The 27229-nt window shown below is 45.4% G+C and overlaps 1 protein-coding gene across 6 annotated transcripts in view; it reads left to right on the top strand.

The window, feature by feature from the left end:
- The first annotated feature begins 3972 nt into the window (after nt 1-3972).
- Nucleotides 3973-27229, top strand: part of PAK2 (p21 (RAC1) activated kinase 2) — a 42011-nt gene continuing 18754 nt past the window's right edge. For 3 of the 6 annotated variants that reach the window (XR_005257976.1, XM_038145772.1, XM_038145777.1), the window contains exons 1-2: nt 3973-4054; nt 24562-24772. Coding sequence is in view for 5 of the 6 variants with exons in the window: in XM_038145772.1 (XP_038001700.1) it covers nt 24586-24772 (187 nt within the window). In the remaining variant the exon portion in view is untranslated. Of the gene's footprint in view, nt 4055-4380; nt 4574-11608; nt 11632-18275; nt 18403-24561; nt 24773-27229 lie in introns of those variants that run through there. The other 3 variants (XM_038145776.1, XM_038145775.1, XM_038145773.1) reach the window with 3 other exon arrangements.

The following is a 27229-nucleotide window of genomic DNA, read 5'->3' on the forward strand; positions in this document are numbered from 1 at the left end:
GTCTTCAGGGCAGTCAGGACTTGGTGAAGGGAAGGAGAGATCTTGACTCCATTTCAGAAGGCTGGTTTATTATATTATGATATATATTACATTAAAAAAGACCACACTATAACTAGACTACAAAGAACAGAGAGAAAGATTCATCAGAAGGCGAGACAGGAATAGAAAGGAATGAATAACAAAGTTCTGTGACTCCCAGAGAGTCCCAGAGCTGCTGCCTCCTCGATTGGCCACCAAGCAGAAACATCCCACACTGACCAATGGAGGAAGCACCTGCTGCATCCCACAGCAGCAGATAACAAATTGTTCACACTTGAAGCTGAGGCCCTTCAGCTTCTCAGGAGAAGAAAATCCTAGCAAAGGGATTTTCATAAAATATCACAACCACAAGGGGTGGTTTTTGTTGTGGCAAATATTTGGTGTTTGTAAATCCACGGCACTTGTATTATAGCAGGCACATTTTTCCTTACAAACTAAGGAAATAAATAAATCTGTGTAAGTCTGTAAATAAGTCTGATAACCATAGCAGTGTTAAGTACAAAGGAATTTGCCAGTGAATCTCTGTCTCTGAGCAGAAACTGCTGCCACTAAGGCAGCACAGAATTTAGCAGGTGTGCCATGCAGGAGGATTCAAGTGCCAGCTCCAGAGGGATCACAGAGATCTGAGGAGGATCTCTAAGTCCTGTGCAAAAATTCTGGCAGTTTTGGAGACAGGAATGAGGTGTTCAGGAGTTCTTGGCAAGAAACCACCAGGAGGAGGGTTGGACACAAACATCCCCATCCTTAATATGTGTAAGGACTGAATCAGAGCAGGGAAAGAAAAGGGGATGGGGCATTAAAGGCCGCGTTGGGAATTAAGGCTTTCTGAATCACAAAGAAATTGGTATAACAAACAAACAAACAAACAAAAAAAACCCCAAAACCATAATTAAAAACCCTCCTAAAAAGCAGTGTTTGGGGAGTCAGGATTCTCCAAATGGAGCTGGAGCTGAGAGGGGCTGGGTGTAGGAGGCTGAGGCAGCACGGAGAGGTGAGGAGGGATGGGGAGGAAGGCCAAGGGAAGGGTGAAGCCACAAACCTGCTGTGGCTTCTCCAGGGCTGTTGCACAGGTGAGTTAGCAGTGGCTGGGCTGAGTCAGAAAGGGAAAAGCAAACACGGGAAGAGAAGTGAAAGCACGGCTGTGCCCGCAGGGGATCGGATCGGGGTCACTTGGGAATGCTGTTCCTGGGAAATGGGCACATCTGCCGGGACAGGGGTTCTGTGGCTCTGCAGAGCTTCTCTGGAGAGTGAGGGAGCAGACAGCCAGCAGGTGTTGGCTGGAACCCACAAGCTGGAAATTGGGATGTGCCTGGACCTGCAGGGAGGATTGGGATGTCCACGGATCCTTTCCCTGAGAGCTGGGGAAGGGGAGCTCCTGGTGTGCCTCCTGCTCCTTCCACAAGGAAAATGGGCTGTTGCTTCAAACCTGGGTGCTCTGAGGAGCTGAGATCCAGCCCCCGGGGCAAGTGGAAGCTTGGAGGAATCATGGAAGATTAAATGGACCATGGGAATTCTGGGGGAGAAGCCTTGAGGGCATATATGTGCTGTGTTCCTACTGGATTTCTTGGAAGCTGAGTGTCCAGCTGGAAGTGGCAGCACAGAGAGCTGGGCTCTGAGAGCCAGGTGGGCTCTGAGAAGGTTGGTGGGAGGAGGGTTGATTTGTTCCCAGCTGCATCCATACTGAAGATACAAAATGAGCCCCTTCCAGTGCAGAGAGAGCCAAGCACGGAGGAGGAACACCAACAGAAGTCCATGGAACTGTCCTGGAAGTGTTCCAGGCCAGGTTGGACAGGGCTTGGAGCACCCTGGGCTGATGGAAGGTGTCCCTGCCATGGCAGGGGTGGAATGGGATGGGCTTTAAGGTCCCTTCCAACCCAGCACAGTTGGAAATAGGGAACAAGGTCTCATAAGCTCTTGGAGATCTATTTCACACCCAAGATAGCTCAGCTACCTTAGAAGGCAAGAAATCAGCAGGATGGCTTCTGGAAGTGTTGGAAACAAAAATGGTTGTAATAAAAGGCAAAATAACAAAACTCTTTACAGAAAAAAACCGAGCCAGGTGCAAGTTCTTGCTCCTGGTACAACACCTCACAAAAGCGATTCGTGTCTTTGTTCTCTTCTTTTTCCAGTAAATTGCGGGACTTTTTGGCTCTTATCCAATTGGCTATCCTTAAGTTTGAGGTGAAGTCCCCCAAGTGCTATGAGATGTCTTTTCACCTCATTGAAGAGAGAAACTTCTGAGCTCTTTTCCTTTTCAAGGAGACCAAAGATAGTTTTGTCACTCCGTCAACAAAAAGCGCATTCCTACCACATTCCGCGATTCCGTGAAGCCCCGTGTGATTGTGATAGTTTGTGAAAATCCCTTTGCTAGGATTTTCTTCTCCTGAGAAGCTGAGAGGGCCTCAGCTTCAAGTGTGAACAATTTGTTATCTGCTGCTGTGGGATGCAGCAGGTGCTTCCTCCATTGGTCAGTGTGGGATGTTTCTACTTGGTGGCCAATCGAGGAGGCAGCAGCTCTGGGACTCTCTGGGAGTCACAGAACTTTGTTATTCATTCCTTTCTATTCCTGTCTCGCCTTCTGATGAATCTTTCTCTCTGTTCTTTGTAGTCTAGTTATAGTGTGGTCTTTTTTAATGTAATATATATCATAATATAATAAACCAGCCTTCTGAAATGGAGTCAAGATCTCTCCTTCCCTTCACCAAGTCCTGACTGCCCTGAAGACCCACAGTAATAAATGGTGACCCCAGACGTGGCAATAGCCCCGTGGTGCTCTGACACCCCCACACTCCTGGGGAAAGGTGGGGTTCCCCTCCCTGAGCCGGGGCAGAGCTGCAGGAGATGCCCAGACCCAGCAGGAAGCCCCCGAGTGAGGCTGAACCAGTTTTCATCACCAAAGAAAGCACTGAGGAAATGAACTCCAAGCTAAGCACCATGAGATGGGTGGAGGAGAGCCCGTTCAGATGGGTGCTGGATGCTTTAGGGTGGTGGACTTTCCCCCCTGCAGGTGGTTGTTATCCACAGGCAGAGAAAAATAAGAGCTGCAAACAGCCTAGAAAAAGGGAAGTGTTATATATATAACATATATTTTAATATAAGAAATATATCATGAAGCAATAGATATTACATATTATATAATAAATGCTGTTTGTAATATATTTTGTATGTATTATATAATAAATGTTACAATATTTATTTTATATATATTATAAATGTATATACATGCATATAATACATATTATACACATATATTATGTATAACATTACTATATATGATATATATTATATAACATATACACATTAAATAAATGCATTTTATAGATTCAATATAAATTACTATACCACACGATATATATAACATTTATTATAAAACATGCCATATGTGAAATAAATATACGTATATTATATATGTATATATAATAAATATGATATGATGTATATTATACATAATAAATATTATTTATTCATACTATATATGTATAGAAAATGAAAAACAGAAAATATTAATTATATATTAATTAATATATAATTAATTTTTAAATGCCTTCAGCCTCTCTTATTTTTCTCTGACCCTGCTCCAGACAAATATAACATTTTTTAAATATATATTAAAAAACCCCAAGCAACAATAATAAATATTTATAAATAAAGATTTATATAAATTTTATTTATATAAATTTATTATGGGTTTATATCTAAATATAATTTTTCTCAATAAATAAATGCTATAGTTTATAGGTAGAAAAGACATTCCCCACCAGCAAGGAGCGAACTACAACTCCCGTCATGCCCCGCGGTGACCCACTTCCGGCGCACGGCGGGCGGTGCCCCCGCGGCAATGCTCCGCCCGCCCCCGCCCCCGCGGGCTGTGGCCACGCGCGGCGGTTCCGCTTCCCCTCCGGCCCCGCCGCCGCCGCCCCGCCGGCTCCCGGTCCCGCCGCCGCCGCCGCCCCGCTCCGCCCCGCTCCGTCCGTCCCTCCGTCCGTCCGCCGAGGCGGCGGCGCCGCCCCACCCGGTGAGTCCGCTCGCACCTGCCGGCCGCGCCCCCCGCCCTTTGTGCGGCCCCGGCCGGGCCGGGCCTGCGGCGGGCGCGCCCGGGCCGCGGGTCGCCCCTCGCTCCGTGCCTCGCTCTGCCGCCGCTCCCCCCGGCCCGGCCCCGCCGCCCGCGCCCGCCGCGGCCCCGCCGCTCGGCCCCGCTTCCTGCGGGCCCCTGCGGCCCCGCCTCGGCCCCCGCCCCCGGGAGCGCCGCGCCGGGCTGCGGGCAGCGGGGCGAGCCCCGGCAGCGGCGGGGGCAGCGCGGCCGGGGCGGCCCCGCCGGGAGGGACCGCGGGACGGCCGCGCTCGGCGCTGTCAGAGCCCGCCGGCCCCGGGCTCGGCCGGCCCGCGGCTGTGCGTCCCGGCGGAAAGCTGCTGCTGCTCCGCGCCCGCCGCGTTGTACTGCTCCCCGTGTTTCTGCCTGCTCTCCGTGGCTGCTTCTTGTGTTTATCCCGGGGAAGACAAGCAGCATGGCTTGGAATCACAGAAATGCAGCACGGTTGGTGTTGGAAGAGATCTTAAAGCCCATCCAGTCCCATCCCCTGCCGTGGGCAGGGACACCTTCCACTATCCAGGCTGCTCCAAGCTCCGTCCAGCCCGGCCTTGGACACTGCCAGGGATCCAGGGGCAGCCACAGCTTCTCCAGGCAACTGTGCCAGGGCCTCGTAGAGAACAATTGCTTGCTAATATCTGACCTAAACGTCCTTTTCGTAGGTTAACGGCAGCGAGCAGTGAGGAGAGTAAAGCTGGATGTAGCCTGGTCCATGTGGCAAGTGCCCAAAGGCTGGCTCGGGAGCAGAGAGCTCATCAGCTGCTTTCGAGGAGCAAGGCTGTGCTTTGCTGTAGCCAAAATAAACCAGTTCACCAGCTGCCCTACGGCCAGCGCCGTCTGGATGTGTAATGTAAACATTGCTTTGGAGGTCCTGCAGTGATAGCAGTGTTAGGTGCGATTCCAACATGGTATTTTGTGATGTTTTTATCGTTTCTGTCTTTCTCAGGTTTTGCCTTTTTTTTTTTTAGTATTTTTTTAATATTTCAAAAAAGCAATGCTTGCTCTAGAGAGTCTGGGATTTGCTTTGCAGTTGGAGTGTCCTCATAATGTGAGTTCTGGGGTGGTATCTCCTTAAAAAAAACTGGGTTTAGCTACTTTGTGCTTCAGTTTGTTCATTTTAGAGACAATAGTAATGAAATTACAGGGATCTTGTGGAGACTGGTTAAAGCATATGTTACAAGGGAACTGGCTGGTCATTACTGGCTGAAATAAAATAGAAGGAAAGTTGAAATACAAAAATGCAAAGCCGTTGCTTTACGAGCTTTTGAGTAGAATCTTTGAGATAGTAAAAGCGCTTTAAACAAAATGCTCTGGGTAATGTATTTTAGAGGCAGGAAAAACCTCACTCCGAAGTTCACTGGTTGGATATTGCAGTTCTGGAGGGCAGAACAGAAATGCTTGAGGGAGAGTAACTTGGATTTTCTGTGCTGTTGCCTATGGAATTTGGCTGGTCTTTGTACAGAGGTGGTTGTTAAAACAAAAATACCAGGCTGTTAACTGTGGAATATTGGCTCTGTCTGTATATTTAGCACTTTTTATCACCATGCAGTTTATTCAGTGCTTCTGAGGCTTGTGCTCTGCTGGGCAGCTGCTTGTCAGAGGCAGATTTACCAGGATGAAATTTGTGCTGGGATACAGCTTGGACCTTTGACCGAGAGTGGGAGCTTGTTCTTGCACCTGCTCGTGCTCCCTCTCTGGGCTGGATGCTGTGCTGGGTGGGTGGATGCTTCAGCCACGTAAGGCAGCTCCAATCTTGGGCACATTTTAAATCAATACCCTTTTAAAATCCCAAGTTTTAAAACTTGGCTTGTTGTTGGTCAGCATTCTGGTTGTGTTTAAAAGGGAAATTATTCAAGCACCTTTGGTTTCAAAATAACTCCGCAATTAAGAGCATTGGTTGATGCTGCAGGTTTTGTTCTTGTGACAAGAAAGGCTGTAGGAAACCCAGTGTAGGTCTGTGTGTTACTAGCAAGATTCCTCTGCTTCAGAGCCCTCACGCCTGTCCTGGGTTGGTTTTGTTTGGGTTTTCCCTCCTTTTATCTGTTTAGGGCACGAGGAGGTTTCTGTGCTCGGAGGTTTGTGCCAGTGTTTTCTCGCTGCTCACAACACACACAGTTCCTGCGTGCCCGTGAAGCAGCTCTTTGTTCTGCAAACAAGCCCGAGTCACAGGGGCTGCTCCGGCTGGCTCGGCCCAGGGACAGCACCAGCACAGCTCCCAGGCCTGCCTCCCACACCGGGACAGCTTTGGGAGGGAGCTGAGTCTCCCTGGCATCCCTGGGCAGATGGAAGCAGAGGCCTGGTGCCGGGGAGAGCCAGGGGAAGGAGGGGACATGAGCAGCCGGGCACCTGCTGTGGGTTACATTCATCCCGGCCACTGCTGGCAGCTGGGAAGAGGCAGAAGTAAGGTGGTTGTGGAGCTTTCCCTTCTTTCCTGGAAGCATGATCAAAGCAAAGGCACTCCTTGGGGCTGGGATTGATTCAAGGCTGTACCATGCTCCATTTTTAGTTTCCATGCAGGCACCTCCCTCCTAAATCTGAATTCACAGAATCACTGGGTTGGAAGAGACCTTAAAGATCATCGAGTCCAACCCAGCCCCAACATCTCGACTAAACCCTGGCACCCAGTGCCACATCCAGGCTTTGTTAAGCCCACCCAGGGATGGTGACTCCACCACCTCCCCGGGCAGCCATTCCAGAACTTTATCACCCTTTCTGTAAAAAACTTCTTCCCAATATCCAACCTAAATTTCCCTTGGTGCACAGCTTGAGGCTGTGTCCTTTGCTTCTGTCAGTGCTGCCTGGAGAAAGAGACCAACCCCACCTGAGCACAGCCACCTTTCTGGGAGCTGTAGAGAGTGATAAGGTCACCCCTGAGCCTCCTTTTCTCAGAGCAGAATGTGGCTGCCTGGCCCCGGGCTTGGAGGGCACGGTGTCCTCTAGCAGGGGTTTTTGTGCCAGGGACTGAACTTTGCAGGTGCCTTCAGCCAGCTTGCCACTGCCGAGGTTGCCACTTGTCCTCCCAGAGATAACCCGTCAGCTGGCTGCCGGGCTGAGCTGCCAGGCTGGCTCCAAGGAAAGAGAAAAGTCCAATTTATGCCGAGCTGGATTGGTTCTGCTCTCGGCAAGGGCAGGTTGACAGGAAGGCACCTTTGGAGGAGGCAGCATCTCCTGCCAGCTCTCAGGAGGAGGCGGGGAAGAGTCCAGAGTACTCACCTGGGGGCAAAGGACAAGAAGCCCTTGGGCTGGGCACTGGTTCATTTTAGCAAGGAAACTCTGCAGTGTTCCCTGGAGGCCTCAGGATTCTTATCGTGCTGTGCTTTCCTCTGTCTTGAGCTTGATAAGGCTTTTGAAAGCTCTTATTTGCATTTAAATGCAGGTGCTAAGAGGTAGTAGACGCTTTCAGGTGAGAAGAAATCTCCTAGTGACCCACTAGGTATGAAGTGCAAATGGAGCTTTGTGCAAGCTTTATTTCATTACTCATGGTTTGTGAGAACTCAGAGCATAATTCTACCTAAAGCTGTTAAAGTTGTTTCCTTTAAAGGGAAAATACATTCTTCAGTGTTTGTATTTCACTGATGTAGCGGGCAGTGTCTGCCACTGAGAGCTGGAAGTGCAGGTTTTGGTCCTAGTTCTCTATCTGACTTGATTTTTTTTTTTAAAGTGGATCATTCTTAATGTTTTCTCAGCTTCTTTCTGTTTTCTCAGCTGGAAATAGGGATTAACCAGGCTTTGAAAATGTCTCACCTAGCAGGCAGGGATGTAAGTGTTAAGAAGATGCCTTAAAACTGAGTTTCAGTTTTTCTGTTGAGATAAATTTTGATTAGATACACTGTGAATTCATAGTAGGAATTCCTCATGCTTTTTAAAGGTTACAGTACATTGAAATCCTCCAGAAATTGGTGAGGCAGCTCTTTACCTTCAGGCAAAACAAGTGGATTTTGAAATTCTCAGGTGGATATATCTAATTTATGATTGTGAATTTGAACATGCTTTTAGAAATCTTCACTTCAGCCTCTTACGATGTGTTGGTGCTTAAAATTGTTCGAATGAATACATTTTACTGGGGAAATACAATATTTTTAATACTCATGGAAATACTGGGGGCTTTGTGTAATTGATAGATCATCGTTTCCCAAAAGATCTGAGCCCAGCACTGCTGTTGGTGTAGCCCAGAGCTGAGTGATACTTGCACCTTAGGTTGGGGCTAATTAGGTCTCAGCTAATTAACAGAAGTTGTTTTATATCTTGAAAGGAGTTACTTTGATAAGACAGGTTTAATTATTTTTAATTCTGTGGTTTGATTTAACACAGGAGCAGCAGTGGTGAGTGAGATTGAAGTGGTGCTCAGTGTTAGAGAGGGATTTAACATCGTGTGAATCAGGTGTAGTAAGGAATGGAAACACACTGAAAAGTTTTTCCAGTTCAACTTCTACTTTTTTTTTTTTCTTTTCCCCCTAAAGTTTTCTGCTTCCTGTTTTAGGTGCTGGATGTTTGACTCAGTGTGTACCCACTGTCAGCTTTCCCCAGCTTCTTTAACGAGTAGAATTGGAGTTATCTGATGGTGTGGGGTTTATTTTAGAAATGGGCTGGTATCTACTCTACGTTGCACTAGTTTTTCATTTACAGTCAATTTAGAACTGCTTTAGCTGGCAGAGGTATCTCCTGGACAGGAGCAAGAAAAAACTGCTTCTGGAAGATGCTTTTTGAAGTCACCTTTGAATATTTAACCCATTTCCTTTTGAAAAGGTCTCCAGTAAAGTGAGAACCTGGAAGAATGACAGTGTCTTTCCCCTAAGCCTGCCTGCAGCAAAAGGCTGTTTAAAGGGATCTGGGGATTTGGGCTCCAGGCAGGACCTGGCTGGGCAGATTCTTGTGGAAATAGCTCATTGGCAGGGGCTGCAGCTTGTGAATTACCTGCTTTACCCTGAAAAATAACCAAAATAATAAAATAAAACCAAAACCAAATAAAATAACCAAAATAATAAAATACAAATGTATTAATGTTTGAAAGTGAGCAACTTTTAAAATTCAAAACCATTACTTAAAAGGTAAACTTGGTATTTTCTACTTGTGTAAAATAAGCTGAGTTCTTGAGATTTTACCAGGATGTTAAATCCACCTGCTGGCATTAATTTCGACAAAAATACGTGACCATGAATTTGTTACTTGGGGCCACCTGGGCATGTGGCACCAGCCACAGTTTGGGTTTTGCCCTCCCCTGGCCCCAAACCAGTTATTCCAGTCATCCCAAAGTCAGGGAATTGACTGCTGGAAAAGGAATCCCTGATGTTAAACTTGGCTTGGGAATGCTGCTGAGTGATCTGACACTAAAGCTCTGGAACAACCCGGGAGTGTGTCTGCCTTTCTGCTCCTCCTGCCTTTTCCACGTGTTTGCTGAGCTTTTGGGAATGCTGCTTCAGATCAAACACACAGGAAGGAGCAGGATCTCACAAAATACCGCCGTCGTTTTCTGTGGCGCAGCAAATAGGTCCCTAATGTTGTTAAATGATTTTTGGCTTTGAAACAGCCTTTTATTTTCAATGTGTGAAGTGCTAGCTGTCACTACTATAAAAATAAATTATGTGAAATCTTTGATTTGTCAGAGCTGGGGCATTATCACCAAGTGTGAAATATTTTCTGCTTCTACCCCTTCAGTGAAAAAAGCAAAGAGGAGAGCGAAGTTGGGGATTTTCAAAGCTCTTTAGCAGCAAGAACAGTTAATTTTAATCTGATGCCAATGTGCTAAGGCTCTTTGATACCAGTGCCCAAGCTTAGGAAGTAATTCTTTGTGGTAAAGAGAGCTTTGACTGCTGCAGCCAGGAAGTTCAGGCAAGTACCTCCTTGTGATTTTTGGGATGAGGCTATTTCACAGTAACCCAAGTATGTGTTGGCTGAGGACTCATTGCTTTTGTGAGCACTGCTTTTTCTTTTCAGCCCTTTTGGGCCTATTTACAGGGATTTTATGTTTATACATAATTTTTTTTAGAGGGAATTGGTGTTGAGATTTTTAAATGTAGATTATTTTCCCAGGTAGCTGCTGGAAATGAAAAATAAAAATTAGGGATAGTTCAGTAGAGCTGGTTTGGGTGGTTTCTTTGCAAGCAGGGCTGTGTGTTTTACTGTGTGGTTGTGATGTCTTTTATGTCCTTGTTCATTAATAATTATTCCATTGTAAAATATTTTACTTCTGAGAGGCATAATTCTCATTCTCCTTGGCTTGTTGTGTGCATGCTGGAATGTCTTTTTGCAGCACAAGGAAATGTACTCAGTCTCGGTAAAGCTGGATGGAGTTTTGCTGTGGAAGAAGACTTCTGGTCAACCTATACATCCACATCAATCTGACTAGAACTTGGAACATCTCATTTAATAAAGTTTTAGTGTCTTAAAAGAATTAGAATGAAGGGTTAGGGAATAAACTGGAAGAATGAAGGATAGGTTAAAATACTGAGATGATTTTTAATTCAGTTTTATTTGTGGTAGAGATGACTGTTACTCCTGCAAACCAAAATTTTTACAAACACCATTGGGATTTAAATTACCTTTTTTTTCATTCCCTCATTGCTGCTAAGAGATACTTGTCAGACACATGGTTGGCACTGAGCTTTATCTTGTAACACTTTGGGCTGGGCTCCTTGGAGATCTCTCTTGCTCTGGGACTGAGGATCTTTGGCTGTAAGTCTTTGGCAGCACCTTTGTTCCTGCTCGTGCTTGGCTGAGAGACTGATGGTGGATGCACTTTACTTCCTCAGCACTTCTGAAGCCCATGGACCAGAGTGAGATGCAGCTTTCTAAATTTAAACACATCTGAACTGGAGAATTCTTTGTTTTGAGGATCTTGGTCAAGATTTGAAGTAGATGTGACTTTGACTCCACGCTGCTCTGCTTAACAAGAGCGACCATGTATCCTGCACTACTGAAGCAGATTCTGCTGCCCAACCCTGAAGGGTTTTGTCAAATAACTTGTCAATAATCCTCAGCACTTGGGGTCTTTAGTGTCCCTTTCTCTTGGCCGTGTTTTTAATTTCCTGAATGATCTGAGGATGCCATCAGTGCTTCCTTTTGGTTTCTCACTCGCTGCCTCTGCTCTCACACATACCTGGTTGTAGAATCCCAGGATGGTTTGGGTTGGAAGGGACCTTAAAGCCCATCCAGTCCCACCCCCTGCCACGTGCAGGGACACTTCCCACTGTCCCAGATTGCTTCCAGCCCTGTCCAGCCTGGCCTGGGACACTTCCAGAGGGATGGGGCAGCCACAGCAGGTTGACAGTGGATGATGGGTCATTCCCCAGTGAGCAGAGTGGGACGGGCTGGTGGCAAGGGGCTGCTCAGACTGATACTCTGTGGGCTCTGTCTTTGCTGCCAAGTTTAATAGAGATCTCTATCTCTTGTTTTACTCTATTGAAATGGCTTACTGAAATTTGCTTCCTGTTTTCTTAACAATTGAAAGGACCTGAGAAAATTTTCCTTTAGATGACAAACTCTTGGAAAGCTGACCACTCCTAAAGGTATGGCCTTCTTCCACAGTTACTATAAAATTTATGAAGAGAATTTTTTTTAAATTAAAAAAATACATGCATTTGGATTTTCATAAACACAGAAAGTGTAAGCCTTCCATGCTCATTTGTTCCAGCAAAAATGTTTTATGCCCTTGTTTCTATGTTCACCCTTTCTGGTAGCAATTGTGAATTAAAAAGAGGAAGATTTGGAAGGCATCAGATTATTGTGCTGGGTGATGTGAGTTACCCCATGTGGTGACTGCAGTGTCATTGTGATGGGTACCAGCTTAGTGGGAGGACTCTGTTAAATGGGTTTTTGGGGCTGGGATGTGGCCCAGGATTTGCTTGGGCTGCTGTTTGTATTCTTCTGGCTGGAGGAATGGATTATTAGTGCTGCCTCCCCTCACCCTCCTGTGATGAGGGCGCAGTGAGGCTGAAGGTGAAGGCAGTGCTGTGATGTCTGAAGTTTTTCCATAATTATCATCATGCCTCCCTTGCAGTGGAATTAGACCTCAGATAACTGCTGTCTCTCTTATTTCTGTTAAAATAAATAGCTCTGATTTGGAATTGGGCTGGTGTCTGTGTGTGAAGACATCATGGACACACACCTCAGTGTTGTCACTGAGTTTGTGTTTTGTGGCTGTCAGACATTGGACTTGGAGGTCTGCTTTGTGTGAGTTCAGTCTCACCCTCACAAACATCTTCATCTGCTTTAGAATTGCACAGCTGTTACTGGGGCAGGGTAATAAGGTAGAGCAAGGTCTGAGAGCTGCATTCTTTTGGTGTGTAAATGCCTGAGCTTCATGAAAATGCATTTTCTGGAGCTTTACTCCTGCTGTGTCCCATTTCACTGAAATCTTCTAATTTTGCCTATAGGAATGCCATTGATTGTTTAATGAACAGGCACAGTTACCTATGCTTATGTGTTAAACTCAGAATTTGTACAACAATACAAGTAGATTTTTTTCAAGTCTTTTGCAGCTTTCTAAGTGCAGTATTATGTTTTGTCAACTGTTTCAATATTATTTTAACTTGACAGCTTCCTTTGGAAGCTCTTCAGATTCCCAGGGTGCTGGTTATCCTGCCTGGTGGTAGTTTTCACAGGCCTTCTGCCTATTCAGTTGATAACTGTGTTTTTCATTTTGTATTTTTATTTTTTAAAAAGTATTTCATTCCTGAACTGTACAATAAATTTTTGTGGCTGTGGTGCCACTGCATCCTATATAAACAGCCATGGATAGTAACTCCCTCAAAGTGCACTAATATTGGTGGGAGGTATTAAATTCAATTTGTTTAACCACTCACAAGTAGTGTTTAAAGCATTGTACATTTATTTAAATATCTATGTTTAGGGCATTTTTATCATATATTTGATTTGCAGATTGTAAGTAGTGTGTGGGGTAGTGATGTTAACAAAAATGTTGGAGCTTTTAATGTTTTTTCCCTACGTACTGGCTCCTGTACTTGTCCCCTAGGCTTGGCAAAAATCAATTTCCACATCAGCATAAGAATTATTTATATGGTTTTAATTATGATATAGTTTCAGGCTTTTTCTGGCTGTTTAATCTATTTTGATGTGTAGCCTGTGTACCAGTTCTAGTTGGTTTGGATTATTTTTCTTTGGCACTTCAGATAAAAATCTGTTTATGGGCAAGAAGAGTGAGAGAGGTCGTTTTACAGGGAATGACTTAAAAAAGAAAAATCAGAAATTTAGTTTAAAAACTCATTCTGGCAGCCAACATTTTAAGTGGAAATGGTTATTTCCAGTGTCCAAATGAGTGCTCTGGCTCCCTGAAAGGCATGCAAGAACATTACCCCAAATTTCAGGGAATTTGCTGCATTAAGCTGTGAGTGAATGTGTTGTTTATGTGTGTGCAAGTAATTTTAAAGTAGAAAATCTGTAAGACCACACAAGGAAAACTCTGGCAGTGTCACAAAGGAGTACTGGGGTGTGAACTGCAGCGAGTGATTTCCAGAGCACCTCTGCCTTGCTCATTTTCCCTGTTTTTAAAGGAAAACGTGATTACATAATTTAGTTTTTCTGTTGAGGGTTCCAGGTCTAATGTTCAGGTTTGTATCTGAGTATTCAGGATCATTTGAATTTGTGGCAGCTGTGCTTTGTACTTCTTGTACTGTTCATTTTGGCTTGAAATAATGGGCAAGGGGTTGCCTGGGATGCTCTGCACTGGCTGCAGAATTGGTTGTATACCTCATCTAGATACTTCACCTCTCCCAATAGACCTAAACATGCCAGGAAAAAACAAAATAAGAGGTTCTATCCTTGTATGAAATTTGTGAAACTTCAAACCTCACCAGTGTAAGGAAGATGTGGCAGTTCTGAAACACCCGTGCAGAAGTGTGAGCGAGGTTTCACCACCAAGCTCTGAGAGTACTTTACTAAGATCTGATTTCATCCTGAGCTGCTGTTGGCAGGGAAATATTGGGCTGATCCTTCCTGGGTGTGTTGTATTCTCATTTAATGAGAAGATCTCACTGGGAATATTGCATCCAGCTCCTGAATCCTCAGCACAGGAAACGTGGACCTGTTCAAGTAAGTCCAGAGGAGACTGTGGAGATGTTCCGAGGGCTGGAGCTTCTCTGCTCTGGGCACAGGCTGGGAGAGCTGGGGGTCTCCAGCCTGGAGAAGAGAAGGCTCCAGGGAGGACCTTCCAGTGTCTAAAGAGAGATTATAAAAAGAGGGAGAGGCTTTTTACACAGTACAGCGGGGAATGGTTTTAGAATAAAAGAGCAGAGATTTAGATGGGGTGTTGGGAAGAAGTTCTTCCATGGGAGGGTGGCACAGGGTGCCCAGAGAAGCTGTGGCTGCCCCTGGATCCCTGGAAGTGCCCAAGGCCAGGTTGAACAGGGCTTGGAGCAGCCTGGAGTAGTGGAAGGTGTCTCTGCCATGGCAGGGGTGGAAGAGCTGTGCTTTATGGTCCCTTCCACAAAGAAGCTTTCCCAGCTATCAGCAGTGAACTTCCTGGTGCAAAAGTGGGATGCTGCAAGGAACCCAAGTCCTGTAGAAATTTCCTTGTGTGAAGAAACCTGTGTAGTCTGTTGTGACACAAATGGAATAAAGCTCTCCCAGCAGAAATGGTCTCTAGTTTCTGTGTGGAATACACTTGGGAATGAGCTGCTGGAATACACTTGGGAAATGAGCTATGTCCACCAAAGCCATCTCTGGAGGGCAGTTTGTTTTTGCCATGCTTTTGGTATTTTCAGCTCCTGCATTTGATTTCTTGAAGCCTTTTCTCTTTCTCTGCCAGATTTGTGTCCAGTGTGGGTATGAGAAGGGAAGCACCTTGAGCTTGTGTCGTGCAGGGGTTTCAGCAAGCTGGTGAACCTTTCCCAGGGGCTGTGGCTGTGTGATCAGCAGCTGTACTGGTGTCCCCTGGGGTTTCCCTCGTGGCGTTTTGTGGCAGGTTGGCACTCCTGTAAGAAGAATCAAGGTTTGGCTCCAGGACTGCTCTGCTGAGCGAAGTTCCCAGTGTCCTCTGGTTACTGTGGTTGGAGCAGGCCTTGGGCAGCCACTAGCCAGAAACAAAGAGCTCCATTCTGAGTGCCTGTGAAAAAGAGAGCTCTTCTGGAGGGAGATGTTTCATCTTTCCCTTTGTCTTCTCCCTTGTTACTCCTTTTTCCCTTAGCTGACATTTGACAGCTCTTCCAGTGTGATGGGGGAGTACCAACTCCCTTAACCTTGAATTCTTTCTGGTTTTGCCACCCTCATAAACACTTCGTTTTTCAGTTACCTCTAATCTGGATGGGGAAGCCATGGCCTTGTCTTACCATTGCCCAATAATATTTCTGGAGGTTAAAAAAAAAAGCTTAAAAAAGCACTTTCATTCTTTGTCGGCGTTACTGCTGAGCCTTCTGCACTTTGCCAGCAGCCTGAGGTTTTTAGAGCTCTGTTGCATGGTGAATCTCCAGGTTAAAGAGCTGGGAATGCTCTTATTAACACAGAAAATGCACCAAGCTGTACAGGTGCCTGTGCAGGGCAGCCTTTAGTCAAATAACTTTTGCTCTGGAATGTGTGGTCCCTCCCTGCCTGTAAATGTCAGCTTTAATTAAGAGCGAGATGCAAACCTTTTTTTTTTTTTTTTTTTCTTTTTTAAAATTTTTCCTTGTAAACTTTCCGTGCTTGCCCTTTTCCCTATTATCCTTTGATCTTTAGAAAACCTCAGCTATAAAAATAAAGGCTGAGAAGTGTCTGCTAGGTGGTGAAATATGAGTAAGCACAAACACCCCGACTCGTGGATTTGCATGCGCTGCGCCGCCGCCGGCTGCCTTGTCTGCCTTTAGTTGACTCAGGAGTTTCAGTAGGCAGAAGAAGGATAATTTCCTTGTTCGTTGCTGAACGGGCTGGTTCAAACACCTCGGAGCACGTGTTATCATTACGCATCTTTGCACAAGGGTTCCTTGAAGGAAAACTCTGGCTGCGGGCTGGATGAAACGGAGCGTGGCCTGAATCTGGTGGGGAGGCGGCAGCTCCCCAGCCCTGCGGCAGAGGGTGGGAATGGATCCCTTGGATCCCTCTTGCTCTCATTCCTCCTCCACCACGCTCCTTGCACCTCTGTGCTCCTGCAAGGGCTGTCTCCGAGAAAGGTGGGAATGAGCTTTTGTATCCCTCTGGCTCGTGTCTGTGTGCTGCTCTCATCAGCTGCCTTCCAAAGTGAGTTTTCCTGCCAAATTTAGGGGAAATGGGAAATCAGTCGCTTGTGAGGCCCATCTGGTGCTGTCACCTGTGGTGTTTGAGGTCTTTCAGAGGCAATAAAGCAGAGAAGAGGTTCCTGGTTTGCTGGTGGTGAGATGCCACCACAGTTCAGTAGAGCCACATTTATTTCATGAAGCAGAAGTGATGACTCTGGTGGGAGTTGAGTGCTCTGCAGGGTTAAAGGGACAAAGTGAGGATGAATCACAGCTTACAGGTGGCCCCAGTATTCAGTGAGCCAAATATTGTTAATTTGCTTAAATTTGCTATTACTAATGGCTAATAACTTACTGGCTTTTACCAGGACTCTTGCACATCTGGGCCATCTCAGATTTTCCCTGTTTATTTTTATCAGCCATGATCCTCCTCAAAAGAATGCGATCCCTTTTTGATTTCAAACATGGCATTTTTGCAGCCCGGTTGCTCGTTTTTGGTGCAAGACTTTGCACATCTGCTCAGTGCCTTAGGGAGTCAATAATTGCTTCAGGTTGTAATGGACTTTGGCAATAGGTTTGAAGAATATTTTCCTTTAGGAAACCTTAGGAACCTTTCAAATACCCCTCAATACACATTTGTCTTGTGTAACTCAGTTCATGCTAAGCACATTTATTACGGTTTTGGCTATTTCCTTCTTCTGTGCTAAAGATAATTTCCTCTCTGCTTTTTTTATTCCTTGCACTCAACTGTGATTTTTATCTTCTTTTTTTCCCCTAAATCTCTTTATCACTTGGCAATTAACAGTTGTTTGTGCTATGTTTTCCTTCTGTTTGACTGACTCAGCAAAAATCGTAAGGAAATTAATGGGTTGGAAAAAGACAAATTGGAAAGAATTTAGCTGGGTATGTTCTGTGGGTCATCCAGTCAGATTTTGCCAAATCAGGCTGAGGTTCTCCTACCTCTCCACCTTGTTAAGAGTGGGAATATTATGTGTTTCCTCTGCCACCTGTAGCAGTGGGAAGAGGCAAGGAGGGACCTGACCTGATTATAAACTTCATGGTAGGTGGTTTGGTTACTGTGTCCCTTTGTAAATCTTAATGACAGATTGGTTTGGCTCAGATATTTTTTATTTCTGGGTTTTTTCAGCTGTTGTCTTAGCTGCATCATTTGAAGAGTGAGTGTCTTGCCTGTTTGTGGTTGTAAATCTGAGCTCGGAGTATTTTAGGTTAGCGTAGGTTCCTGTGCGCCCCCTGTAAAGATAAGCTAAATAAAAATAACTTGTTTTTCATGGCTGTGTGGTTTGGCATTGACCAAATCCTCTTTTCTGAGACCCCCTAAAGCTGGAAGGAGAGGTTCCAGCACATCCCATGGAAGTTGGTACCTGCTTTTCCAGAGGAGGGCTGGCTCCGAGTGCCGCGTTGGAGCATCGGCGGGTGTTTCCAATAACCGTAGGTGGAACAGATTATCCCGCTGCCTCTTCCTGGCCACTATCACAGTTACTCTTGTCCGTGCCTTTGCACAAGTCCTCTCTTGGCAGGCAGAAGATCTAGGACTACGTTTGCCAAGTCTGCAAGAAAGCAATTCTTTGTCTGCCTCTGCTGGGTTTTTTTTTGCACGGTTTCTCAGTTGAAATGATGAGATAAGTATTTTCAGTCTCTGAAGGTAGTCTCATTCTGTTCCAAAAAACTCCTTTTTGGATCTGATTAAATAAATCTCGTGGATCCAAATGCTTCAAGTTGGAAAGCTAGACATCCCAAAAGACTTGCTTTGTTTTTCATGGAGAAGACAGTCTGAGATGTGCTGGTTTTGTGAGTTTTTCTGCAGCAGTGAAATAATTTCAAGCTGTTGAGCTGCTGAACTAAGAGGCTGTTAGTGATGGGGCAGGAAGCTGTGGCTAGGTAGCACCATCTGAATAAAAACTTGTCAGAAAGCTGCTTTCTGCTAATCCCTGGGAGGAAGTGAGCTATAATCAGCACTAAGTGAGCTAATCACAGGAAATCTATTGCTCAACAGGAGCCTTTGAAAAAAAAAAAAGGAGGGGGGCAGGGAGAAAAGAAGAATATCCATGGAGACTTTTCATTCTGTTTTTGGACTACAAAATCTGTTTGATCTGAAAAAAACGAATATCTGATGAGGTAAGCAGCCCTCCAATCTCCACCTTAAAACTGCACCTCTTTTCCAGAATAATGAAGCATCAAGTCTCCTCTCTTCCAGTGTGGTGATTTTCAGGTATTAGAAGGCGGTGGTGTGGCGAAGCTGGGTTTAGGCAAACTACCAAAACCACAGGAGGCCTGGGGGGGGGAATGGGAATGAGTCTCTAGGCATTTTCAGCGAGGATTTTTATAATATAAAGCAAGACTGGGACATGACTACCTCAAATCTGCCTTGTCATGCCAGTCTTCCCTTGGAGCATCACATGCTAGCTGCTCCTGTATTGTTCTGTGCTCTGTGCTCCATTTCACGTGACACCTTCTGCCATGGAGATTTCTTTCCTGGACGCCTCCTTTGCTCTTTTCCTCTGCTCTGGTTGTGGCTGTCTCTGATGCAGTGACAAGTGTTGCCAGTGGCCCCATGAGGCCCCCGGGGAAGTGGTGAAGCCGCTGCCTGGAGATGCTGCAGTGGAGCCCTGGTGTCCTCTGCAGGGACTGCACCCACCAGCAGCCCTTGCTTCACTTTGGGCCTGTTCTCTTTTCTTCAGTTCCTTCTGTCAGGCCACAGGCAGTTTTGCTGTGTTGCCTTCAAGCTGTGTGTGTGGCCCAAGTGTTTCAGGTGTTGTCCCAAAAGTATTTTGCAGCTGTAGTGGCATATCAAAAGCAAAGTAGTTGTTTCTTAATGCCTTACTAGACTCAAATGTGTTACTCCTCTTTTTTGGTCAGTCATGCCAAATGGACTTAAATGTGATGTTTGTGCTGCTGATAGTAAATGAGCTGAGTAATACTGACCTGCAGTGAAGAGCAGACTTCAGTTTGCAGCTCTCTGAGGCTCCCGTGACAGATTTATTTGATGTATTTCACCGATTCAGCTCTGGCTCCTCAGAGATCAGTGGCAGTGTAAAGCACAGTATTTTGTGCCAGGAGCAGGAATTTAGGGACACATTATCAAGCAGCTCTAATCTGGATGTGTTGTGTTTTGGTTTCTTTTTCCAAGCAGTAGCCTGATGTAGTTTTGCATTGCGTCCCAGGCAGTGAAATACAGGTGCAGCCTGGACTGCTCAAAGACATTATTTTGAACATCTTAAGAAGACAAATTCATGTCATTGTGATGTGAGAACTTTCTACACCAGCTGTTTGATTTGGCACACAGTGCCATCTTCCTACCTCTGCTCAGGGCTTTGTAAGGCTCATGTGTGTGCACTGTAGTCCGGATTTAAAACTGAATCTGCTCAAATACAAGTGCTCCAGGGAAAATGTGAGCGTGTACTATAGCAGAATGATTGACTTCTGTTTTGTTTTATTTACTTTCATTTTTTAAATTCAATTTTCCTTTTATTTCCTTTCTTTGTCTGCAAGTAAGTTGGAGAAGAATAATGTTTGGTTTTTTCCAGAATCAGGGGGGCTGAGCAGCAGCACAGAGCTTCAGCTGGGATGGGAGTGCGTGTCAGGCTCCATCCCTGTCACGAGGGAGCCGGGCTGGCACAAGAGCCGTGCTTAGGAAGTCCTTCAGGAAGCAGCCCAGCTTTATGCTCACACAAGGGGAACTGGGGGGACAAACAACAAAAAAGGGCAAGTCAAAGCCAAAGCATTCAGACTGACGTGCTGCAGCAGTGTGTGTTTGTCAGCTTTGTGACAAACTGCCCAAGCCTCACTTCAGCTTTTACTCACTGGCAGGGTTAGGTTTCTCTGGGTGCTTTCCCACCAGGGACAGGGATGGCTGTCTCTCTCCTGAAACCTGGCCATGGCCGTGGGTTTTCGGGCCCTTTCCATCCCCAAAAGAGGAAAGACAGTGAGCAGCAGGATGTAGATTGTCAAAATGAAACTTGGCGCATGTGAAGGTGGTGGGCAGGTCCCTTCAGGGGCTGGGAGGGACGGGAGGTGGGTTAAAGCACACAAGGAGCTCCCTGTGCATGTCTTGCCTCAGCCTCTCTGGGCAAAGGTGGAAAGGCTAATGGTGCTGAGTTAACTGTTGGACTCAGTGATCTGAGAGATCATTTCCAAGCTTGACGGGAGAGAGGCATTGCAGTTGTGAGGAACCTGGTTCCAGGTCTCCAAGCATTGGTGGTGAGGGATTTGGAACACCCAGGCACTGCTGGATGCTCGCTGCTGCCTCTGCGGAAGAGCTCATTTGTTCTTTGGCTGCATAGGAGAGAGCACCTAATTTTCACTGCCCCAGTGCAGGGCAAGAAACCTTTGTCAAAAGGAGGGAGGAGTGTCGTGTACTGGGGATGGGGACTGAGAATCAGAGCCCTGTGGTCACCAGCACTGGCACCTGTGACTGTGTTTTGTGGGTTCAGCAGAACTGTGGGGAGAAAAGCTTTTAGCTTTTTTTGTCTGTCTTTCTGGGCTGCAGTTGTGTTCTGTGGTGGGACTGAACCTGTCTGAAGGCTGTAGTTAAGTGTTATTTGCAGCTTCTCAGCTCATGTCTGTGGTTCAATGCATTGCTTTCTAGTTCTTGTACTAAATGCAGTGTGAGTAGTGATTGTGGGGGAGCTGCTGATGTGCTTGAATACATTATTATTACTGGCATTTCCTTCACTGGCAAAGATGAAAGTGAATCCCTCTTCCATGTATTACCTTTAGCATATTTTTGTAGGGCTGCTCAAATTCAGGTTAACTTTTTGGGTAAATGCCTTTCAGCCAAGCTAAAAAAACAGCCATTACTGGTGTTGTCTGATTATGTCAGAGAAATACAAGCCTGACAACCCCTTTGCTGGATTACAGATTCCTGGCAGCCACTGGAAAAAAAATCCCCATGTCTTTGCAATTCCCTGCAAATCAGCAGGGCAGGCAGTGGGTGATGGTGCAGGAGTGATTCTGTCTGGCTGCTGTGATCTGAACAGGCTCCTTCACCTCTTAGGAGGCTGAGAGAGCAGAAACAGAGCTTGGGGGGGATATTTGCAGTCTTCTTTTAAATTTCTTTTTCCTTTTTTCAGTCCCTGCTCCAGTCATTGCCTATAATGCCAAACCTCTGTAGCTGTTTCCAAATACTTCCTGACACCATGGAAACTTCCCTTGCGTGAGGAAGGCAGGATAAGGATAAAGGAGAGGGGAACTGCTCTCTTCTTCAGCTGAGTACAGAAGAAAGAGGGTTATTTGGATTTGAACCTGGACAAAATGATTGATTTTTCACTTCCCATGATGACTGAAGAATCAGAACTGTGCTTCATGATGTGCTTGGCCTGAGTGGATCTATTATTTATTTAAATGATGAATTCAAAGCTTTGAAATGGGCCTTTGCGCAAACCAGGTTTGAATTCAGCACTTTTATTTTATTAATGATCTTTGAAACAGCCACTCAGAAATTCTACCATGTCTTGTTAAATAAATCACAGTTTAAATTGTTCCTTGAAGCTGAGGTTTTCCTAGACCACAGATTTAACGAGCTGGGAGGGTTTTGGTGCTGGGGGCAGTCCTCGAGGTGGGAAGCTGATGCCTGAGCTCAGGTTGTTTTCCTGCTGGAGCTCCTGGGCTGTACTTTGAGCGAGGTCAAGGATCTCAGTGAGCACTTGGAAGAGTCAGCAGCTGCTCAGAGCTGCAGCTCTCAGGGTTCTGCTCAGATGCTCTACACCAGTTCCTTGGAGCGCTGATTTTCTCCTGAAATAGATGTGGATTTCCATATCCTTCCTTCCAACTTGTTATTCCACAGTCTCTTCCCTTGAGCGCACAAGATACTAAGGAATAATTTGTTTTGGATCAAGACTGAGCTGCTTGTCGCTGAAAAGGAAGGATTTTTACTAGAGTGAGAATTTTATTTTAAAATTACATCAGCAGAAGTGCAGTTGGTTGGTTTTTTTGGTGTGTTGCTTTTTTGTTTTTTTTTTTTTTAATTTGTAGCCTGAATACCACATGACAGTGTTGTTAATTTAGTGACTGGCCTCTCTAAGGGAGTGTGTGGGGAGTTGCTGTGGGTTTGGAGTCCCAAGTCTGTTCTTGTCCAGTTTCAGATGCAGCTGAGTTGTTTATTCTTACATCCTCCTCTTGCTCTTATCAGACAGCTCAGAAAAACTGCTCAGATGGAGGAACTAATAGGGTTTGCTTTAGAAAAATACAAAAGGCCACTCATGATGTTGTTTTTTTTTTTTTCCCAGTGTACCATTTGGGCATTCAAGTTATGTGATGCACTTATTTACCTGCTAGGGTTTATCTGGCTGTCTAATTGCATTTGTTGCAAAGAGGAAATTTTTTGTTTTACCTGTCCCCATTTGGATACCTAATGACCCTATATCCACCTCTTTTCTGAGTTTTGATTGACAGAAGGGGCATAGATTATGGTTCCCTGTGTTACCATCACTCCAAACTCGACTTCAATATATATCTGTATATATCAATACATATGTATAGGAATATATACATATATATTAATATATCAGTCTTTGCTGCAATGTCTTGTAAGGGAAGCATTTGGAATTAAAATCCCTGTGGATTGGCTGCTCAGGCCTGCTGTTGGGTTGCAGGATACTTAATTTTTGTACCCCATATTACGTTGGAAAAGAAGACAATCTTGCAGATAACTTGCCACGCCTGAAATAGCAGTCAGTGAGTGGATTTGGAAGAGTGTTGGGAATCAGTGCCTGATTCACAGCTGCGTCCCTGCAGCCACGTTCAGGTGGCAGGTCTGTTTGCAATTCCATCAGCAGAGAAGGGCTCCAAGGCAGGGCTGTGCAGGTGGGTGCTGCACAGTTTGGATTGCTCTTCCTCCTGGCCTCCAAGTCATGGAGCAAGCAGCACATGTCCAGTTTCTGCTGCTCTGCCAGAACATTGTGCTGCTTGTGCCTCTGATGATATATCACAGAAATTACATTCTTTCATGGTCATTTATGGGGATAATTAACGTTAATCTCCTTGAGCTTCACAACATAAACCAGAGTGCTGCTCCAGTCCAGGCTGCTGGCCTGACTTGTATCTCTCTGTTGGGATTTGGCAGCATTCAGCCACCCTGTGAAATGCCAGGGAATGACAGCCCACGTTGTTTTAGTTGTGCTGCTGGGCAGGATGCAGGTGTTGTGCTGTTTGGAGCACAGTAATTGAGAGGGGATGGCACTGCCTTGCTGTGGCTCTTGTGAATGGCACTGATCGTGTGAGTCATGCCTTGAGATGTGATGGGAAGCTGGTGGGCACCAGGAGGCCATTCATTTCCTAATGAAATTCCCATTTCCCTCTCCAACTGTTGTGAGAGGAGAAGGAAGTCAATGCAAAGATGTGTTGGCTCCTGTCCCAAAAGGGGTAGCTTGTCATTTGAGTGAACTGAGGAATTGAGGGTACATTTGTTACTGTTTGTTACCTGTCCTTGAATATTTTCTTTCTGCTCTTTACTCTGTAGCAGAGAGGCTGCCTGTTTCCTGGTGATCAGAAAAAAAAATCCCTGAAATACTCCAAGGAGGGAGGAAATGCTAGCAGAGATCTTTTTGAATGGGGAATGTGTCACGTAGATGTTTTATTGTGCCGTGGTTGCAGCTCTAGCAGCTGTTTGTCCGTGTTTTCACTCATGTTTTTGTTGAGGATTCAGAGGATTGTGGTGATACTATGTGTTATTTTCTGCAAGTGGAGAAAGTTTGGCACCAAGCGGGGAAGCAACGCAAGCCTCATTCAGAAGTGGATGCTGTGGATCTCAGTGCTGAGCTCTTTAAGTAGGATGTGTGATTTGGATAGAGATGTTTTGAGTGCCACTTAATGTGGATAGTGTGCTGAATTATGGCTTACAAACATAAGCTGTTCCTTTGTCCCCAAGGTCTTGTCTGATAAATGACAAGAAGGAAAGCATCTAAGGCTTTTAAAGCTGTTTGGTACTAGAGCATGAAGCTTTTTGGACTAGAGCTACCCTCAAAGGATGTTGCACTTAGGCCTTTTGTGTGAACAGAGAGTCAGATCAGGGAATTGTTCATTTGGTCTGGATTACTTTTATCACTGGAAATGTTTGTGGCTCCATCCCACAAATGCTGCTGCTGGCACAAATGAATGGGTGGCCCAGGAGTGGGAATGAGGAAGGGATTTGCTTCCTTTGGTGGAGGCGGCGGTGTCTGCGTTCCTCAGAGTTGAATTCACGCCTCCTTCCCCTGTGCCAGCAGATGGAATGGTACATTCATGTACTCCACGCTCTTTTCCTGTGTTCAAATCACATTTTTTTTTTTTCTCTTCCAGGGCTTCCCCTAGCTATTGAGAACCATGTCTGACAACGGAGAACTGGAAGACAAGCCCCCCGCCCCTCCCGTCCGGATGAGCAGCGCTATCTTCAGTGCGGGGGGCAAAGACCAGTTACCCACCAACAACAGCTTTAAACCCCTGCCCTCTGTCCCAGAAGAGAGGAAACCCAGGCATAAAATCATCTCCATATTCTATAGCAATGAGAAAGGTAAGATGCCTCCTTTTTCCACCCCTGCTTGTATTCCTTTGCTCTCCTTGTAAGTTTTGGTGGTGCTTTAGATGTCAGAGTCCAGCCTGTCCAAGGGTAGGGGATTGGAAAACCAGCCCCCCTGTTTGCTGCCCATCTTGAAGCAATGCATCTCCAAACAACCCGTATCAATGTTTGGCATTCCTGGGGATCATGTTGCTTAGATGCAGATTTCTGGTTCAAACTGAGTACCCAGATGGTTTGGAAGTTAATTCATGTTGCTGGTGGCACCTTGAGGAGGAAAAAAAGTCAGTAAAGAAGTAGTGGTGAAGGTGTAGTTGCACAAAGGAAAACTTTTTGTCAGTGGAACTGCGCTGTTAGGATTGATTACTAGTGGAAATAAACTGGATTGCTGTAAAAAAGACTATTTCTGAGAAAAAAAAACTTGCTGTAATGAATACTAGATTGTATTTGTGTGTTATTTATCCTCTTTTCTGTATGGGAAGTCATGTAGAGCAGTGGAGCTCTTGCTCCTGGCTCTCCAGGACGTGTGTCCATGTACAACAAAATAGTGCATAGATAGAAACACCACCTAACATCTGAGATGGTAAAACTGCACAGGGACTTAAGCCTGACCTGAATCTGCTAAGCATTTTATTAATCTACTGGTTAACATTACTTTTAATGTGCACCTTGGAGAGGACCCTGCTGCTCTTGATGCCTTCCGTGCTCTTGGCTCCCCGTGCCTCGCTGCTGGTGTGCTGGGCAGGACTGGTTCAGTCATGCTGACACAGGTTTGGTTGTTTGAAGAGATTCTGCTCCTCTGGTTGATTATTCTCTTGGCTGAGTGTTTTCCCCAGGGCTGGTTTTCACTCTCTCTCAGCTGTGTGAGCAGCTCTGCAGCCCTGCCTCTCCCTGGAGATCAAACCCAGAGACAGGTTTCTCTCTGTTCCCAAGATCTGGCTTTCTGCTCTCAACAGTAGGTGTGTTTCCTTTTTTGGAGGATGGAAGGATTTGCCCAGTGCAGCTTCTGGAGGCAGAACAGTTATTTCACAAGGTCATTTATTGTGCAATAGCCTGTCTGTGGCTGGGCTACAGCAGTAGCAGTGGTGGTCTTTCTACTGACATGGGTGAGCCCCAAAGTACAAAGTCTGTAAGGAGAACATGAGAAGCTACCACAGGCTGGTGGCTGCACCCCAAGAGAGAGTCCAGCCCTTGGGGTGCTGAATTTGGGTGCTGAAGGTGGTAGGTCTGGGTGCTGTCAGGTCGGTGTAGTGCTCTGTGTCTGGAGCAGCTTCTGCCTTAACCTTGCAGTCCTGCAGAAATGGGTGTTTGACCATGTTCTTGTTGGTCCCACGAGGAAATACTGCAAGGAAATCTCGTGGAAGGATCAAATCTGTCCATTTTCAGGCAAATAGAACAGTTTAGGAGCTGGGATGGCACTTGTCTTTATGCTGTTGCATTGGTGGCTCATCAGAGCATTTGAGCCCTTTTACAGACGGGGATGAAGTAGAACATGATGAAGGAGAACATAAATCCCACGTTAAGGAAGGTTGTCCTTGCTCTGAAATAGTAACAAATGAATTATTAATGCAAGTGAGAGCTTTGTGACATTCCATGACACCTTTTCTCTCCAGGGACATTTTCTCTTTTCATTTTGATGGTGGGTTTGGTTGTTGCTGGAATGGGGAGGTGGTTGAAGAATTACCTAAAGTTGTATTGGCTCATCTCAAGTTGCTTTGGAGTCCTTTGACGATTATTCAGACCACTCTAGATATTGACAAGTACCAAATTTAGGCAAATGAATCTGCATATTTATTTAGCATCTACCTACTGATTCTTTGTGTTGCAAACTGAAAGTAGGAGAAAGGATTTCTGCTGAGAAAACTACATTTTAGAGGAAATGGGTGTCAGTTTGTGTTTTCTAGATGTTAGAAAGTAATTCAAGTAATGTCCTCCTGAAAGAAAAGCAGGCTTTCCTGCATGGCAAGATAGTAGGAAAAGTGGAAATTGAATTACCCGAATTAGAGAAACTATCTGGAAGTTGTATCTTTTTAATTTGGAAGAAACTTGTCTATTGCATGACCTGCAGCAAGGCTAATATAAATATCCACAGAAGGGATTTTGGCCCTCAAGTCTGCAAAACTGGCTGTTGAATGTAAGCAGAACAGAAGTGGGCACAGTGTCTTTCTGGCACTCACACAATAGTCAGATGTTAGTTGTTTTCTTCATTAGCATGGCTGGGACGCACCCTCCCCAGAAATGCCCATTTAAATCCTTCTTTTCTTTAAATTCATCTGCTGGGAAGCTTTACAGAAATATTAACTTCGTGCTCAGATTTAAAAAATACATCGGGACTAGATGCAAAATAATTTGTCAACCTGGGGTAGAAATTTTGTCATGGGAAAAATGTCTCCAGGCTTGACAGATCACTACAGAAATGTTCAGTTTTCCTTTTCAGAAAATGAAAAAATCCTT

This window comes from Motacilla alba, chromosome 9 (assembly GCF_015832195.1).
Source record: "Motacilla alba alba isolate MOTALB_02 chromosome 9, Motacilla_alba_V1.0_pri, whole genome shotgun sequence".
Taxonomy (NCBI): Eukaryota; Metazoa; Chordata; class Aves; order Passeriformes; family Motacillidae; genus Motacilla; species Motacilla alba.